The sequence below is a fragment of the Patagioenas fasciata genome, chromosome 2, assembly GCF_037038585.1.
Source record: "Patagioenas fasciata isolate bPatFas1 chromosome 2, bPatFas1.hap1, whole genome shotgun sequence".
Lineage (NCBI taxonomy): Eukaryota > Metazoa > Chordata > Aves > Columbiformes > Columbidae > Patagioenas > Patagioenas fasciata.
The window spans coordinates 161,401,451-161,419,692 of record NC_092521.1 but is presented as its reverse complement, the minus strand read 5'-3'; the positions used below and the strand labels follow the sequence as shown (position 1 = coordinate 161,419,692).

General features: G+C 42.6%; 1 protein-coding gene across 2 annotated transcripts in view; it reads left to right on the top strand.

Moving 5' to 3' along the window:
• The window catches only part of DPP6 (dipeptidyl peptidase like 6), a 563,202-nt gene that overhangs the window by 55,788 nt on the left and 489,172 nt on the right, over positions 1 to 18,242 (top strand). The window contains exon 1 of one of the 2 annotated variants that reach the window (XM_071805326.1): positions 6,628 to 6,870. The exons of the other annotated variant lie outside the window; for it this stretch is intronic. Within the exon in view, the coding sequence (XP_071661427.1) occupies positions 6,820 to 6,870 (51 nt within the window). The 5' untranslated portion in view covers positions 6,628 to 6,819. Of the gene's footprint in view, positions 1 to 6,627; positions 6,871 to 18,242 lie in introns of those variants that run through there. 2 annotated transcript variants of the gene reach the window in all.

The window sequence follows — 18,242 nt, the reverse complement described above, 5'->3', positions numbered from 1 at the left end:
CAGAATTTGAAATATATACCTGAGTGCTTCTACCTGACAAAGTAAAAATACAGGACATGTGGACCAGTAGCTCCGTACACCCCATAGTGCTCCAGATCTGCTTTGATGAGAGCGCAGTGGAAGCTTCTGTCTAGGCTAGTTGAGGCATCAGCACAACATCATGAAGGCAGTGCCCTATGTCAGCCTGTGAGCTCTGGAGTTTATCATGGACTACACGAAAACAAGCTGGCAATCTCTGTACCAGGGTTATGGTCTATTTGCAGCTGAATAATTCACTCGCGGATAATGGGGAGTTGACTGCATTCCAGGTAGCTGTCCAGAGGTGATGTGTCTCAAGCCAAATCCCTGATCGATCTGACAAATGACCCTGTTTTCTAAGAACTAAATGTCAAGCACATATACAGACATTTGGTGTTTAAATAGCATCAGGAGAAATCAGATGTGTTGAGCTCCCCACTCTTTCCTGCAGGATGGAGTTGGTACATGACAAATAAACTGTCCAATTATACCTTTGGGAAAATGTTCCTATTGGTGTAATAGGAAGGCATTGGTAAGTCTTTTCTCGAAGGCAACAGTTTTCACCTATGCAATTGCACATTTCCTGAGTGTGTAAAGTTGCTTAGTCCTGTGTCGCACTGGGAGGCATGAGAAGTAAATGGCCATGCTTGCAAAGAAATAAGGTGAAGAACATGGGGAGAGGAGGAGAATGTCACCATGCAGTGACAATGTTGGCAGTAACTCACAAAAATTCAGGTAAGGGTTACAAACCAAAATTAATGGTCCAAAGACAAGTAATTTTTATATTTGGCAGTTTCTGTCGTATGTCTTTTTTCCTCAGAATGTCTGAGATAACAACATTTCCATTTTTTCAGACTCTTTCCTCTCATTGGCTGAACAAAGATGGCTTAAGTACCCTCATGCATTAAGAGCTAGCAAATATTACCTTTTTAGCAGCAGCTGCTCTGTCATTATTCTAATTTTTGAAGAATTATGGATCCTCTGAACTGATCTTTGAATGTATTTAACAGTGTATTTACTTCATCTGACTCTCCAATGTCATCTTTTTAGTAGAAGTAATTACTGAAATTCAAAATACATGGGCAAAATTCTAGCATAGTATCAGTGGAGATTTTTCAGAATAGATGTGTAGCATAACTTTAATAACAGAATTCTCAAAATTGGTTCACTTAGGAAGAGAAAAAGGTTGTTTGTTGTAATTCTCTATTTTTCATGTGCTGTATTACCAAATACCATTATGGAATACATTTACTATTACTTTAAGCTCTGTTGCTAATTTCCATTAGGTTTGCACTGGATAACCCTCAACTATTCCATTTGGGATATCACCAACGCCATCCATCTTGAATATTTTAAGTTAATAGCAAAGCAAGTACTACAGATTTTATCTCTCTCTCAGCAGTTATCTCCTTTTCTTAGCAGTCATTAGAACATATCTGTGGTCCAGTTTTGTGCCCTCACTACAGGACTTCTATAAATTGGAGCCAGTTCATCAGAAAACCACCAGGATGGTGAGGGGCTGGAACACTTACCCTTGGCAGAGAGGCTGGGGGAGTCATTCACCCTGAAGAAGAGACAGGCTTGGGGGAACGTGGTAGAAGATTTCCAGTTCCTTGCGGAAGTTACCAAGAAGATGGAGCCAAGCTCTTCACATTGAAGCATGGCAGTAGGAGGAGAGACCATGGGCATAAATTGAAACAAGAGAAATTTAGACTGAATATAAGGAAAACCCATCAGAACAAGTTGTTTAGTGAGGCTGCGCAGTCTACATCCCTGGAGGATTTCAAGACATGGCTTGACAAAGCCCTGAGGAACTTGGTCCAACATCAGAGCTGACCCTGCTTGAGCAGGAGCTTGGGCTGGAGAGCTCCTGAGGTCCTTCCAGCCTGAATAATCCTCTCATCTCAAGAATTTGGATGGCGTTCCTCCTCAGTGTTTCTACTGAAAAGCAGTAGTTTTTCTGATTTTTGAGATAAAGTACAAATCAGACTCCCCTGATGCTCAGTTCAACCTGCTGGTCCAGTAGAAGGAAGATGTGGGTTTTATGACAAAACAATGTGCTGTGGACCTAGGTCTGGTGGGATTTAAGGAACAGGGAGATTTCAGGAGGAAGGTGTAGTATGACTTGGCCTGAGATTAGAGAGCAAAGTCTTAAAATTAGGCTGGAGAGAAGCCTGAGCACAAACTTGTGGGATAAGGCTGACAGGAAGAAAATAGGATCCTCTCAAAAGGGTCTGACTGGGAAGAAAAAGCCATTTGTTACATTTTGAAAACATGAATTCTTTTACTGGGGAGAATAAAAAGTAACCTTAAATTAAGCAGAGGAAATGAAATCCTGATACTCTTAGAAGTGACTTTTAGTAAAACAGCTGTTGTATTTGTCTGTGGTCTTACGTCCTTAAAATATTTTTTCTTCAAAAATACTGAATAAATAAAAGTCTGTGCTGTGCAGCCAGCTAATACTGTGTGAAATTAATTCTTTCCTGCTATTCAGGACTGTTCCCAGGCTTGTTTGGCTAGTGAGGAGAGCCACCATCAAATGCACTGAATGTGTTTTATTTGATAAAATAAATTCTCCCACTCTCTTATCATCATAGCTTTAAATAAAGCATTGTGAATAGGATGTAAGCACTGTAGCCTGTGTTCCTTTTCAGATAAAGAAAGTCAGCCTCAGAGTACTGAAATCCACAAAGAATAGAATATCTATAAGGCTTTTTTTTCATATATCTCATTCTCTGATGGATGTGAGAAAAGCACATTTCCTCAAAATGGCCTATAAAAACATTGGAGAATGAAGATGCCATGTTGGTTTTGTCTTATTACCTGACATATGGAGAATATCTCTAGATCACAAATAAAACGAAGCCTGTCTGAGTTCCCAAGGCTTTCCTCCTAGTATGTATCTTGGATACACATGGCTAGATTGCAAAAAATCCCCCTTCCTTATACAGGGATTTCACTTAAGATTTGCTGTTAAGATGCAGCTGAGCCTGGGCTGAATTTTCCCATAGTTACATCAAAAGTAACTCCACTGACAGAGGAGGTACACCGAGACTAAAGCAATCAGTGCAGAAGTCATGAATTTTGACAATTTTCCTCTGATAAAATGTTTCTTCATCATGTCAAGCTTTTTTATGTTTTATTGACATTTTCTGGTCCATATCTTTGACCTTAAATTCAGAATAGCCACCAGCAAGCTTTTTAGCTACTTAAATCATATTATTTTCCTGTGTCCCAGGGTGATTTGCTGTCCTTCCACATCATTCAATGAAAGTAAAAAAAGTGTTCTCTACAAAAATGTGGGAGAAATTTCAGATCATCTCTCTGCATTCACCATTTCACTTTCTAATCATAAAAAAGTTGATTCCTTTTCCAGTGAGAAGAGTAACTATTTGTTGCAGCTCTAGTGAATTTCCATTAAAATGATATAGAGAAAATCCATCAAGAGGAAAAGCTCAACAGTCATTTGAACGCTAGATGAAAAGGAGTCCAGTGGGGTTAATGTACTTCAGGGAGTAATATGGTAATATCACTTGTAGCTGGTTTCATCTTCCCAAACCTGAAGGACTGTTTCATGGACCATTTGCAGTGGAATCACCTGGCCACAGCTTGAGGTACAAATCTGCAATATGACTTAAGTCTCACAATTCAGCATCTGAGAGGAAGACTTAGCTGTCCCATCAGCCAAATGAGCGCGGTTCAGACATGAAAAATACCAGCTGAATTCGTGATTAGCAGAACCCAAAGTCTTTGGGCACATGAGGGATGCAGTTTGGGAATCATTTTAGGAAGTGACACAGCAGTCATTTCTTAAACAGACATTTTAATCCATAACAAAAAAAGTCACTCAGTTTGGAGTGTTGTGATCTTATGGATCATAGGGTAGTTGAGGCTGAAAGGGATCTCAGGAGGTCTCTAGCCCAATGTCCTGCTCAGAGCAGGGTGAGATATCAGATCAGGTTGCTCAGGGCTTCATCTGTCAACTTTTGGAAACCCCCAAGGGTGGACTCTGGTCATAAAACTTTCAGATGTAAACTGTTCACTACCTTTTGTCTCAAACTGGAAGATAAGTCAAAAAAAAAAAAAAAAAAAGAACTAAAAGCTGCAAATCAAGAATTTCTCTCTCATAATGGGATTTTTTTGCCCCAACATCACCAATGTCATCATTTTGCACAGCGTTGAAAAACACTGTCTTATTTCTCGTGAAATCTCTGGATTATGATGATGGGATCATAGTTTATGGCAGAAGTGGAAGCACAGTAATGTACAAATGCTGGCCAAGTGGACCCTGGTTGGTGTTCAATAATAACAAAAACCCAACTCAACAACTGGATGTTGTCAAAGGTGAAACAAAGAATTTTTCCGGTAGACTCAACTTTAAACAAAGCTGTTTTAATCAAGGCAATTGCTGTGGTTATGCCAATAGCACATAAATTAAATATTAAATGAAAATAAGCAGACAAACCCAGTAACTGCATTATGACAAACCTGAGGGAAAAATATAAAAAATCCCACTATTACCAGAGTTCAATATATGGTAAGTAATTCTATTGGTCTACAAAGTAATGCAGGATGCAAATGGGACTACTAACTGTGACGCAGATAACAAATATTTTGCGTTTATACATAATTAAAACACCTGAGGGTAAAATACTGAGATGCAACAGGACCTGCCTGATAAAACATCAAAATTGAAGTAAAGAAATCAAGAGACAAGAGTTTGAGGAACATACTGAGAAACTTCCTGCTCAAGAAGAAGCATGTATGAGGTGTAAGCAGTTCTCAGATAAAGACCAGGGAGAAAATAATCAAGACCTGCAAGTGAGGGGTGACTTTTCTGTAGAACAAAAGCTCCCACAGGTGATCCTCAGGGGCACCAGCATCATCTGTCACTGGCATTTCCCAGGGACGCCTTGTGGTCTCGCTTCGTTTTTTTGGGGTGGATGCTTAATGTCTTAGGTGAGATAATTTATATTTGAATATCTTTCAACAGCTGGGTGGCTTAAGGAAAAATACAGTGTGAGCAACACTGTGGGATTGCACATGTTGTGTCCTGTCTCTCATGAACAGCCATTGCTTATGAAATGAAGGTGCTGCAAGCTGTGAAGGACCAGAGTTCAAGGTGCTCCAGGTGAGCATAACAAAAGGAGCCATGGGTCTCCAGTTCCCCCACTGAAAAAAAGAAAAAGAAAAAAAAAGAGCTTCTGCTCTAGATGTTTGCTTGGTCAAACTTTGGATGACAAGAAGAGTTTCTGCTTTTTCTTCTTGGTTTCCTTTCTCATCTGTTAAGTGAATCACTTTCTTCTTAGAGTTGCTTCTCTCCTTTTGAGTGGGCAACATCTGAAGCAGTCCTGTACATGACAGACAGAATCAATGGGCACCTAGTTCTCCTGGAGCTGACTGTAGCTGCTTCTGGTGCATCAGGGAGAGAAAAAAGAGACAACTTGCTAGAAGGATATTTTCCATGTATGCAGGCTGAGGTGTAAACCTTTGGGATGAGAGCCAAGGCTGTGTGCCCCTGGAAAGCTGCACAAAGGTGAGGAGGGGCTGCGTTCTCACAAGGGCAGCAAGAGAGGACCATCTCCCGGCAGTTGCTCCAGCCACCTGCGGGGCAGCTCAGCTAGGGGACTGCAACTCACAGCTGTGGAAAGCCTCACAGAAAAAGTGGGGACACAGCTAGAAAGGAGCAAAGGGGATGGTGGGGGCTCAGCTGCAGATTCAGGCTGTGCCCTTGCCTTTGCAGTTCCCTGTGGTGGGGCCGAGCTCCGGCGTCCACCTGTCCGTTCCTGCGGTGTGCAGTGGAGTTCATCCCAAATCCCAAATCCCGGCGTTGGGGGAGATCCCTGGAAATGCCTCCTCCCCCCAGACAGCGCCCCGAGCACCCTTCGGGCTGCGGGAAGCGGGGGTCTGCGGGACCGGGAGATGTGGGCAGAAGGGAGCGGCGGGGCTGGGGGTCTGCGGGCGGGAGGGGTCTGTGCGGCCGGGAGGATGCAGAGGGCGGCCGGGCCGGGGTCTGTGGGACCGGGGGGCTGCGGGGCCGGGGCGATGCGGTTGAGCAGCCATGGAAACGCGGCGTGCGTGCCCCGCTCACCGCAGCAGCCTGATTCCCGTTCCCCACCCTCCCCGCATCAGACGTGGCCTGGCTGGGGCCGCGCCGGCTGCAGCCGGTGAACAGTTAACGCCGGGAGAGGCGGCTCCTCTCGCCGCCACCCCCCTCCCCGGTTCCTGTTTGTAAAAACCGTGTGGACCCCCCCCGGGAGAGCAGCGAGCCAGGCACAGCCAGGGGAGGGGGCGATCGCCCCTCCGCCCTCTCTTTTTATTTATTGTCCGTTGTCCCCCCCGCTTCAGCTTTTTTGCAACTGGTCTCCCGGGGTTGCCTCGGCGGGACCGCCCGGGGCGGCGGCCAGGCATGGCCGGGGCGGGGGGCGTGTGTGCGGCTCCCTCCTGCCCACCCCACCCCGCCGGTTCCCGCAGGGCAAAAGCTGAATCTGGGTGGTGACTGAGCCCGGCCGCCCCTCGCCACTCTTACCTCCCCTTTGAAAGGGGCTGTTTGAATTTTACTGCCTGTATTATTATTTTTTTTTTTTTGGGGGGGGGGCAAAAGGAAAAATACATATTGAAAGGGTGGGGAAGAAAAAAAAAGGCAAGCAGGCACCCTCCCCCTCTGCTGCTCGTAGTCCCCTCCACTCCACACCCGAAAAGAGCCATCGCAAGTGCACGCCAGTTCTTCACTAAAGTGATCCAGCCGCTGGATTAAGTAACTCTCGGAGACCAGCACACGCACGCACACACACGGCAAAAATGAAGGAAAAGGCAATGTTTCAAACGGCTAAAATGCAAGGAAACATGATGGTAAGTGGCTGCTGCTGGCGCCTCGAGTGACTGTAAGTAAGTAGCGGGGCTCCGTAGTCGGGCTCGGTGCTACGCAGAGCCCGTTCATCGCCCGCACGGTGGGTGCGGAGACCCCGCTGCTGGGGCTGAGCTCGCCGGGGAGCCAGGCGAGCCTGAGCCTTTGCTTAGTGTCTGTCTCCCCCGCCTCCTGAAGAGGGTCGCTGGTGATGCGGAGCCTGCCGGGGCGTCCCCCTTCCTAAGGGGAGCTGGGGGGCCGGGGCTCCGCGGTACCGGGGCGGCTGCGCGCCCGGCTCGCTCCGGAACGGCCAACTTCGCCAAGTTGATGACCACTGTGTGTTATGTGTGCGAGAGCTGCGGGGTGTGGGGGTTACCTTGCCTTTCCTCCGGCATTCCTAATGGAAATATTTGTCTCCGTGCCTTTTTTTTAAAAACCTACTCGGGATGCCTTTGAAATCCTCTTCCTCCCCCCTCCCTTAAGGAAAAAAAAAAGAAGCCAGCTGCTCTCCCGGAAGAAGCGCTGGTTGCCATCTTGTGCTGATCGAAATATATGTGTGTGTTTTGCCTGCTGGCTGGACCCGCTGGGGGTGTTGGGGTGCGGGGGGTGTCCCGCATGCGGCTGCTCCGGCTGCCGAGGGAGGGTGGGTCTGCACCGCAGGGTGGGAAACGTGATGGCTTCAGGGCGCTTTGCTTTTAAAACTACTTATTTCAAATAACCTGAAGGTTGTAAAGGACCTGTTGGTCTCTTGTCACCTCCCTCCTTTCAGGGAAAGCACTCGTGTATATGTTTTGCCTCTCCTGTGAGGGGAAATGCTAATATTTAATATAGAGGTAGTACATGTGTCTCTTATGTTGACGTGTTCAAGGAGCAGCCAAAGTATTCTCCATCCTTTAATTAAGTTCTGTAGTAAAATGCTTTGTTGGCTTTTTAAGGAAGTGCCTTCTGTTCCAACTCCAATAGTATTGCTTTTTCCAGCAGTAGTTTTTGAGAGGAAGGTGCAATGCTATGTGACCTGTGAATTCAACTAAGGGAACTGAACAGGAACTTCTGCAAACATTTTTTCCAGGAGAATTGCACAGCCTGTGTGATTGCATCGTATTCCTTTCATTATGAGTTTTAAATGCCTGGAGAACATCTGATGCTGGAACTTTTTAACATTGAGAAATTGAGATTATTATTTGCCTAAGCTACTGATCCTCGAGGACATTATAGCCTTTGATTAGGATGTTCTCTATCAATAAGAAAAAATCACCAGCTGAGATGACATTATTCTATTAAAGTAGAGGACTAACCTAATTTACATACACAATGTCACAGAATTAATAAAAATGCCTTGCACATTTTCCTTGCTGGTCTCTGAAGTCAGGGAATGATGAGTGAGCAGGGATTCCCCCACTGCCACTCAGCAAAGGGTTAGAGCTTCTGCTGGGATTTTTTGTCTTGGGCTTCTGAGCGTGGCAAAATGGATCCGCATACCCACACCTCCGCGAGATGGGCAAAGGCTGGGGTGATGGATCTGTGCACAGAGCTGTGTAGCAGGAGCTCTCCACAATTCAAAACCTTCTGCCAGACACAATAGCTTTTGCCTCTGATTCAAATGGGAGCAGAATCCAGCCCCCCAGGCTACTGAAGTAACAGTTATTTCTTATTGTCACTTGGGGTAGTCTCCCTGGACCTGAATGCAAGGTTTTCCTTTGGTGAACTCATTTTTGAGATGCTGTCAATGGAATTTCAATACAAGGAAACTGTTACACTGACACAGATGATTTCTTTAATTAATACTTGTGTTTTTATGGGCCACCTCTAACACAGACAGCTGGTTTCTGTGTTAATCTGCTCTGTGATGGCAACTGGATCTGCAGTCTATTTAAGCAAGAATTAAATTTAGGTGAATATTTGAGCTTTAAGATATTTGGACAGATTTTATGTTTCTTCAGGATAATAATTAGTGGACCTAATATTGAAATCTCAGATACGCTTTTGGTGGAAGTTCTAACAAGTTAGCATTATTACTTTCTTCACCCTTTTTCTTAAGCTGTTGTTTAAAAAAAATAGTATTTTTACTTATTCCTTTTGTTACAACAAAAATTAGAATCTTGAGCTAGTCACATCAAAACCCAATACTGTGATTGTCCTGTCTCACATACCTGGCAGTTGCTGAGAATACAGGGCTGGGTATGTGTGGAGTCCCAGGAGGTGCATTACAGTGTGTGCTGCACTGATTGCGTAGCAGAATTTGAGAAGTCATTGAAAATTCAAAGACCACCATGGTTTTCTTTTTTTTTTGTTAGTTTGTTTGTTTTCTGGCAGTTTTGCTGTTGCTTAGAATCTTGACTAGCTTCTAACTATGTATTGATTTTCTTCTCTTTAAAAATCTTTCTTAAATTGAGGTATTTTGTTCTTGAAATGATGTGACAGCAAGTGATAATATTGGCGTGCTGGTCCCTGGTCATGCAATGAGCCCTTTTTAAGTGTGGTGATAGCTCATGAAGTTGCTCCACTTGTGATTTCTTTATTACCTAATTAGACTAGCAAAAACAAAGCCATTCTTGTGACACTGAGAGAAATGTTTTTATCTCTGTGACAGTATTTCACCAGGGCCTTGTTTTGACTTTTTTAAACAACATTTACCTGGAAAGGTGCCTATTTTTATTTTACTGCACTGTTTCCCATTCGTCATTTGTGGTGGTGAAATGGAGCTTACAGAAATAGTTTGGGCTGTTACAATGGGATTTCTCTTAATTCTACATAAATACTGTAGGGAGTGAGTAATACACAGTGGTTTCTTCTAGTAACAACTGACATATACCCCATGAGTTTTCCACAGTCTTTTTCAAGTTAATATGCAACAGTAGAGTGTGGAGATAAATGTAATGCACTTATATTTGATCCTAACCTTAGGTACAGCTATATAATTTATTTCATTAAAATATTCCTGTCTTTTCCCTTACACATTCAGTTGTCAGGTCAAGGACGATGATACCAACTACACTTGTTTTATTCTACTCTTGCCTATGTCTTCCCAGGGACTGATTTATCATGTAGATGCATGCTTGTTTTTTTTTTTTTTTTTCATGGATTTGTGATCAAATAGATAAAAAATAACAGTTTGGAAGAGGACCTTTAGAGTAGTGCCAGGTTCTTCTCTTATGTACCTACTACGCAAATGCTGAGAACCCAGTTTGGTAGAGGTATAGGTGCAGTAAAGATAAAAAGCAGCTACTACATTCAGATGTAGACAATTAGGTGAGAGGAAACAATGGGCTTAGTGAGAGTGCGTAGAGATATTGAAGGCAAAATTTATTGTGCTGTATGTGAGCATGCTGTTATTTTGGCACATTTAGTTGTCAGTGAAAGGAGTGAGCGCTCTGCCGTAGCCAGCTATCTCTGTTTGAAGGATGTTGCTGTGGAGCTCTGGTTCTGAATTTCAGTCTAGCCAGCATCTGCTCTAATGCTTGGAAACTACCAAAAGAAACCTTGATGAATGTGTCACTTTTCTGCTTTACTCTGATGAAAAAATTTATGAATGGGGCAAAAGAAGGAATTTCCGCTCACTGAGAGGAACTGTAGAAAAGTCTAGAGATTTAGACGTTTAGTCTGACCATTTAAATCCCAACTCTGATGGCTGCAGTTTAGATGTACAAAAAAAAATGAGGCCAGTGGCAAGTGTTGTCCCCTAGGAACTCTGCTGGCATCTCTGAGACCTCAAGAGTACAAATGACATGAAGACAAAGCTACTCTGTTGTCTTTAGAGTGCTCCTGATATTCCTGGAGACACTTCGGTGCAGCCAAATAGTGAATCTAGCTTTCCTCCTGCCCATTTTTATTTCTGGTGCCTCTCATGAGCAGTAAATTCATATTAAAAACATAAATAAAAGACACTGAAGCTCTATTGTAATTTCCCTTATTTGCCGTATTTTACCTAGAGGTTTATTGCTCTCAGTGATCAATCACATTGCACTGAAATATGTTGCAATGCTTCTCAGCCAAGAATGCAGCTGTCCTGCCATGGGGTAAAGAAACTGCGTAGAGATTAAATTTTTTTGAAACTCCCACACTAAAGTAGGTGATGGAGTTATGGAGTTTCTGATCCAGGGCAGACTCCTTGCTACTTTATCCATTCCTCTGTCTCAGATTCAACCTTAGAAGCCAAATGCAGTCCAGATTTTGTCTGCTATTCATTAGCTGGCTACTCTCTTAGCTAAAACACAGGGATCTCCAGAGCTGAAAGCTGGGGAACTATGGTAGCAGTTCCAAGATGCGCTGTTGTGATTCCAACTGAAGTTTAAAGCCAGGCAGAAATTCAGTTGCCAAACTACAGCAAGAATTGCAGCAGCAGATCTTTGGGCTGTTGTTGCTGCTTAGTGAGAGTCAAGTTGTGTTTTAAGGACTGTAACAGTCTAGTTTCCTTTCTTGGTCAGTCATAAAGGTGAACAAGATTTCCCCTTGGTTAGGATAATACATGCAGGAGGGACTAAAATCCATGAGAGGTACTGGAATTGCTGCATCATGACCCAGTGGAAAAGCTGTAAGATGTGCTGGACTTGTTCTAATGCCATGTTGCTAAATGATGGAAATTAAGTCTTTGGACATTTAAAGTGGGATGGCAGAGAGCTCCACAAGGAAATATCCAGTAGGATCCTGACGTTGTCCAGTTAATGTAGAATGTCCCTTTAGATATGTCATTACTTAGGGGACAAAGTGTAGAGTCTGCCCACCGTGTATTAGAAAATTATAAGGGATCCACTGAAGTTGCAGGTCTTATGAGAAATACAGGGGGCCAGGCTGTCTCAGAATAGCTTTGACAGTTGTGTGAAGTAGTCCACATTGCTAGCTCACTGTTCAAAAATGTGAGAATGAAGGGGGCCGTGTGGTCTAGCTTTAATTGTCATAATGGGGGAGGTGCAAAACTTTGGTGATTCTCCCACTTGCATCTCTCTCTTCAGTATAACCCAGCAGCTCCCCTGCTCCCTCTTGCTTACAATGAAACAGGAACACTTTTGTGATCATTTCTTCCTCCTCTGAGTTGTCTTGACTGTTCACAGGATAGTGTATCCCCTCCCCTCTTTTTCTGGATCTCTTTGCTGTTTTCCTAAACAATAAGAGAGGAGAAATGGAAGGGACTTAGGATTTTACTGCTGCCCACTCAGTTGTCGTTCTGTAAAGCCCTGAGCAGCAGCCGAGGCTACGGAGCTGTCTGTGCCATCAGGAAAACAGCATTGCAGTCCGTATTTGAGAGGTTACTTTTGTTCATTAATGAAATCTGGATTTCCCTGATATTTCTAAAGATAAATAACTAAAATGTGCATTTTGGAGAGGTTGATGGCCTGAGGCTTTATTTGATGAGGAGAGGTCCCTGCTCTGCAGTGTGGAGCGAGTCTTTCTACTGCCAGAAGATACTTCATAGCATGTTCCCTTGCACCAAATGTTGCTCCTGTCTATCTTGGAGATTGCATTCTTGGCAGAGATTTGCACTCTGTTAGTATTGGTCTAACTGACTATGTCAAGGGGAAGGCAATAGAAATTATGCCTAAGCACAACTGTTGGTACAAAACTTCTCGTAGCCACAGACTCTTTAATACAGCTGACAGAGGCAGAAGGAGATTGAAAGCTGGATGTTGGAGTCAGAGCATTTTGGACTCAAAGTGCCCAGTTTTTACAGTGAAGGTGATGAGCTACTGGAGCAGTCTCTGTGGGAGTGAGGTAGTTTCTCTGGCTCTTGACGTTCTTCATGAGAACAAGATGGGGATAGAAGTCCTCCAATTAGACATTGGTTTCTTCAATGTAGACATCTACATCTAACATAGTCAGCCTAGGCTCTCTTTATAATTTAGGCAGTGGAGTCTGGGGTGTGATTCATCGCATTTTTGTGTAGATTTATAAAATGGGCCAGAGGAACTGCACTCTTAAATGCCAATTTCTCACCATTGACTTAAGGAAAGATAGGGTACTAGCTGAACCATAAACATCTGCCCTGCAGATATTTAAGGCTCAAGTCCATTGCTTAAACAGTCATAGATATTCCAGAGCATCTCAAGTGACACTAAGGACCCCAAGTAGGCCACTGCAACTATGTGAGACAAGTACTACTCTGCACATCTTTTCAGAGTTTGTCAACCACATTTGCAGTGGGATGTGGGGAAACAGGAACTGTGTGTTTGAAGGTCCCAGCATGCTTGTTGGGTCTCTCGGTGTCACAGTCCAGCTGTAGCAGGAGAGAAGCTCCATCTCAGCTAGATGCCATCTTGCTGCAGAAATCACTTGATCCATGGTTTGCATGTATACAGAACTGCCCTAGAACATTATAATGTACATCTAGCTTTAAAATGACTTAATCCAAATGGTTTAAAGTCATCACAAGTGCAATACATGCATTTATCCTTCTAGGTCTGTGTGTTTGCATGTGTGTTGTTTGTAGGCTATTGTACTAAACAGTGACTCACATGAGAGGAACAAGCAAATCTCATTTATTAAATTGTTTTATGTACTGTAAATCTTGTTTAATCCACTAATGCATAATGCTGTCACTTAGGACGCTTGGCATTCCTTCCCAATGGACCATCATATTTAGCCGGTTCTCATGGTATTAATTTTGAAAAGGCTGCAGTTGAGAATAAAATTTTAAAAATAAATCTAGTTTACAGAATAAATCTAAACCATTAGAGCCCACATGCTGACAATATATTTATAACCTGAGAGAATGGCAGGAAGATGTGCCGGGGGAGGTTTAGGTTGGACATTAGGAAAAGGTTCTTCATCCAGAGGGTGCTGGACACTGGAACAGGCTCCCCAGCTGGCTTTGTGCAAGTGTGGTGGTGTCAGTGTGGTCCTGGGAATTCCTGGAGCACCTGTGTTGTAATAATTATGCTGTGCACTAGGAAGAAGACAGTGTCTTGCAGGTGGTTTCCAAGCACAAAATGTTCCTTATGGGATTTGTATGTCCAGCGATATCCTCTTCATTGCTATAGAAGTAGAGAGTAGGGACAGGAGCAGTGGAATTGCATGTGGTATTTTGACCAGAGAGGTGAATTATTGCGTGTATAGCTGAATCTGCGTGCAACGTTTGGTTGGGAATAGGTGGTTCCCAATCTGTGCACTTACAAGGCACAGTAGAAGAATTGCAAACTCGGTGCACATCCAGCAACCACTACAGGATTTTGTTTGTGACAAGGCATCTTTCATGGTGTGACTCATTGTTTATTGCCTTTATTACCAAACATCAAGTATTTCCACCATCTCATCCCCCATTACTATGGAGGAATGACTTTAGGGGTTACCCTGAAATGCACCCAAATGTCCAGTCAAAGCAAGTATGAGAAAACCGACCGTGCAAAACAGTGGGATTAGCTGCAGTGGTGAATGTTGCACACTCAGATAAAGCACTAGGCAGTAAGCAGAGTGGTCAATTCTGTGAAAAATCCCTCTAAAGTTACAGGGAATATGGACCAGAAGATTTTTATCAGCTTAAGCATGTGTATAGACAGTTAGACTTGGCACGAATTCCAGTCACACATTAGATGGCCTCATTCTGGTGTCATTATTCAGCACTTACTCAAGCAAAACTTTTGCTGAACTTAACGGGTTTACTACTCCTGCTGAAATGAGTAGGAAATTTGTCAGAGGCTCAGGTGCTTTCAGACCTGAGTCTCAACACAGAAACCCACCACATTCTCTGTCAGTAAGGATTTTCAGTATTTTTTTTAAAGATAGTAAACAGTGAAATATACTGGAGTTGACAAAAAAAAAAGGTGAATGGTGGGGTAAGAAAGCAAGCAAAGGTAAAGCAGAGTGAGGTGGTGATCTTCGAGGATGCTGCAGATGAAGAAGAATGCTATGGAGTTTTTACTTTGTCTCATTTTGTAAGCTGTCCCCTGTGGAGAACCCCATTAGCTCCTCTATCAGATATTTCACAGAAGATGCTGCATTCCTGCACCTTTGCTTATGTTTGTTTTCACTGATGATAATAAACTGGAAAGCATGTTGTAAATGAAACATTTTTATTTGTTTATCATTTGGGACCGAAGTTATGGAAAATGAGGAGAGAAACTGAAATGATAGCTTGGCATGTTTTCTGTAAACACTGACTAGCTCTTCTGCAGCATATCATGTAACCAAAGTAACCTAGAAATAAGCTTGTATTGCTCCTTTCTTGTGCCTAATTACGAGGATGTGAAAAATATGCTCATATTAATGCCTTCTCATCCGGCTGTGAGGGGGCTGAAAGTACCTCTTATGAAGATCCAGTTTGTAAAGCGAATGACTATAATGCAGGAGTATTACTATTCATGAGCTCTGAGTTTATTTGCTCTGTTAAAAACTGAATTTGTGGTCCACATGAAGGATATGTAAAATACTGTGGGCAGAGCAGTAATTCAGAAATTAATTGTAGTTCATATCAGCATGACTGAACCTTTCCTGATCTCACTATTTGAGAGTTTTTCTCATGAAGGGGAAGTTTGTGCTGTTTGCTGTTGATTCTAAGTTCTTCTCTGTGCATTTTATTTCATTTGCATTAACCATGCACATTTACTATTTGTTAAAAACTTTATTAAGGAAGGTGCTGTTCATTTGGGTTTGGACATTCTTTTAGGAATCAAAATTGGTCTAAGGTTGCATGAATATTAAAAACGAAGTTTACTTATCTCCTTTTTTGTTGCAGTGTTTTACAGATATATGTACCTTGTTTTTTATAAAGGTAGCATCTCTCACCATTTTGTTACCCAGATTTTAATGGAACTGCAGTCTTAGTAGGGAAGGGAGGCTGTTCGTAATATCTAAGTGCAACAAATAAATAAAACCTGTACGCACGCAATAGCAATTAAAGCAAAAATCACGTACTCCAGAGGCGTGCTCCTTGTTATGTTCCCTGTTCAGCAGAGTACTTAAGCACCTGTTTAACATTAATGGTAAGCATATGCTTAAATGTTTCTGCTGACTCGGGAGTTAGGAGGAGTCCACCTTGCACACACAATAGTTGAACAGCCCGTTTTCCATCTGTGTGTGAGCCCAGAGCATGGTGCTAGCTGAGCATTTTCCAGGTTAATTAGATTGGCATAACAAGATCCCCAGCGGACTCTGTGTAGTCATCAGCTCTTCTGTGCTTGCCGGTGACGGGGAGCTCTGCTTGAAGTTGTGTATCTTTTGCTGGTAACTGGAACAGAATATTGCACAGTATTTCACCAGTGTGTTCAAATGGAAACAGAATTGAATGGATTGTGAGTACACCATAAATATCAATTTGGCTCCATATTGCTAGCGTGAATATGGTGCATCCTTCAAATGCACAGTGTCTACCAAGGACTGTTTATTCTATAGAGCTACGAATAATGGCTGTGCTTTCATGAATTATGCATATATTTGTCCCTAAACCTCACCTGACTGTGATTTGGAGTGTTTAAGATTTGAAGCTGGCTGTAATTATAAATTGCAGATATTTTTCATAAAATATAATGTCCTTACAGGTTTCTTTGTAATATTAGTCAGAATCTATCATGCCTATATCTACATTAATAATAATAACAATGAGTCAAAAGAATTCTAATTCAGTACAGGGAAAAAAAAAAGAGCTTGATGCTCTGAAATCTTGCAAGAAAAGGCAAAATTACATTAAGTCAAAGGTGACCTATCCCTCTATTCACTAAAGCAGGTGAAATGAGATGGAGTCCCATTGTAGAAATAAGGGGGTTATTATTTACCAAATGAATAAAGGAAAATGACCCCACAGTATACCTAGAAGCAACTTGCCAAGGTATAAAAAAGTAGCAGTGAGAATCACATTAGCCGTTCAGGTCTTTTGATGGGTTAAAATAAGGAGCAAAAGCACACACTTTTAGGGAGAGATTAAATAGATAGGGAGTATGATCATTTCAGCTGAATTCAGTGGCACAGAATTTAGCTTTCCAGTATTTTCAAGAAGAAGCTGCCATGGTTTCCTCTGAAGATTCCCTGTTTTTCCTCTTTATACAGTTCTATCACATCTGAATCTTTGGTTTCTAGAGACTTACCAAGTATGTAATTTTCACATTCAGGTTTGTTTTGTTGTTTTGGTTTTGCTTGTTTGTTCGTTTTGTTTTTTAACCTAACCTCTTAAGTTTTTAAGGAGTTGTATCCTTGTGAAGCATTGCATATGTTAATATGTTTGGCATATTAACAGTGCCATCACAGGCAACATTGAGACAAAGTGGACTAATCCGCAGAACGATGACAAATGGCTGTAGTGCGATCCTGGGCTATCTGCTTCCTGCTACGTTGAAGAAGACATATTATGAATAGATATGACTAAAGAAAGGCAGACCGGAAGGCTTTGGGCAGTTTTGCATTTAGGTATGGGAAAGCTTTCAATCTTCAGTCACCGTCTGAATCTATCCTAAACTGATAGTTATTGATGGTTGCTAACATCCATTGCCTGCTTGCTAATCTTTGTGTGCTGTAGGAAGAGGAGAGCCCCAGCTGCATGAGTGATTGCTGTTAACCAGCTTGTGACCACTCTCTGGAGGTGACTGATGAGTCCATGTTGCACATCACTTGGCAGGAACCTTCCTGGTCCCCAAGTGGCCTCGTTGTTACAAGAATTAAAATAATTTGCATGTGATTTTTTTTTCAGCTTGAAGGGCAGGATTCAGTCCTGAATGAGTCCTTTTGTTCTGTGACATGCAAATGTGTGTGTGTCAAATGCAGGGGTTGAGTGCAAGGCCTACTGAGGCAAGGCTGGAGGAGAGTTGCAGGAAGAGATGTCACTGAAGTGTACATGTCTCTGTGGGGCAGGCTCTGGAGTGGACTGTCTTTGTGAATTGTGCTTTTTGCCAGGAGCTAACAGCATTGCTTGGAAAGCAGGTTAGAGGTAAGTTGCCGTGTATGAGTCTCAAGTCCTTGTTTCTGCAGTTGAAATAAAGAGAAAGCTTAATTTGTAGTCAAGACACACAGAGTCTCTGTTTATGGGTAGAGTTCATATGTCCAAGATCGCTGCAGTTGGTAAATTCATGCACAGGCACATCAAGAACTTGCAACATGTAGGAAGTGTTGGATTGGAGGATACAGAGTCTAGTTCCCAGCTATCTAAGGAAATGGTAGCATAGTGTCTTTGTCACTGGTGTTCAGAGGAGGAACAGTGCTGGAGGCTATTAGAGTCCATTGGACCACATAAGCTGAGTCGAATAAACACATTTACTATCTGAAGAGTGAATTCAATTATTTCTCTTGTGCCTTGTAAATGTGTCAGACTGGCACATCCACTCTGGTAGATTCAGTATCTTGTGCTTTCTCTTTCTGGAGATTCTCATAGTAAGCTGTTTTTCCTCTCGCATAACTAAACACATAGAGACTTTTAACAGAAATATTAAGACTGGTATGAATGAAATGCTGATGCAAATGTGTT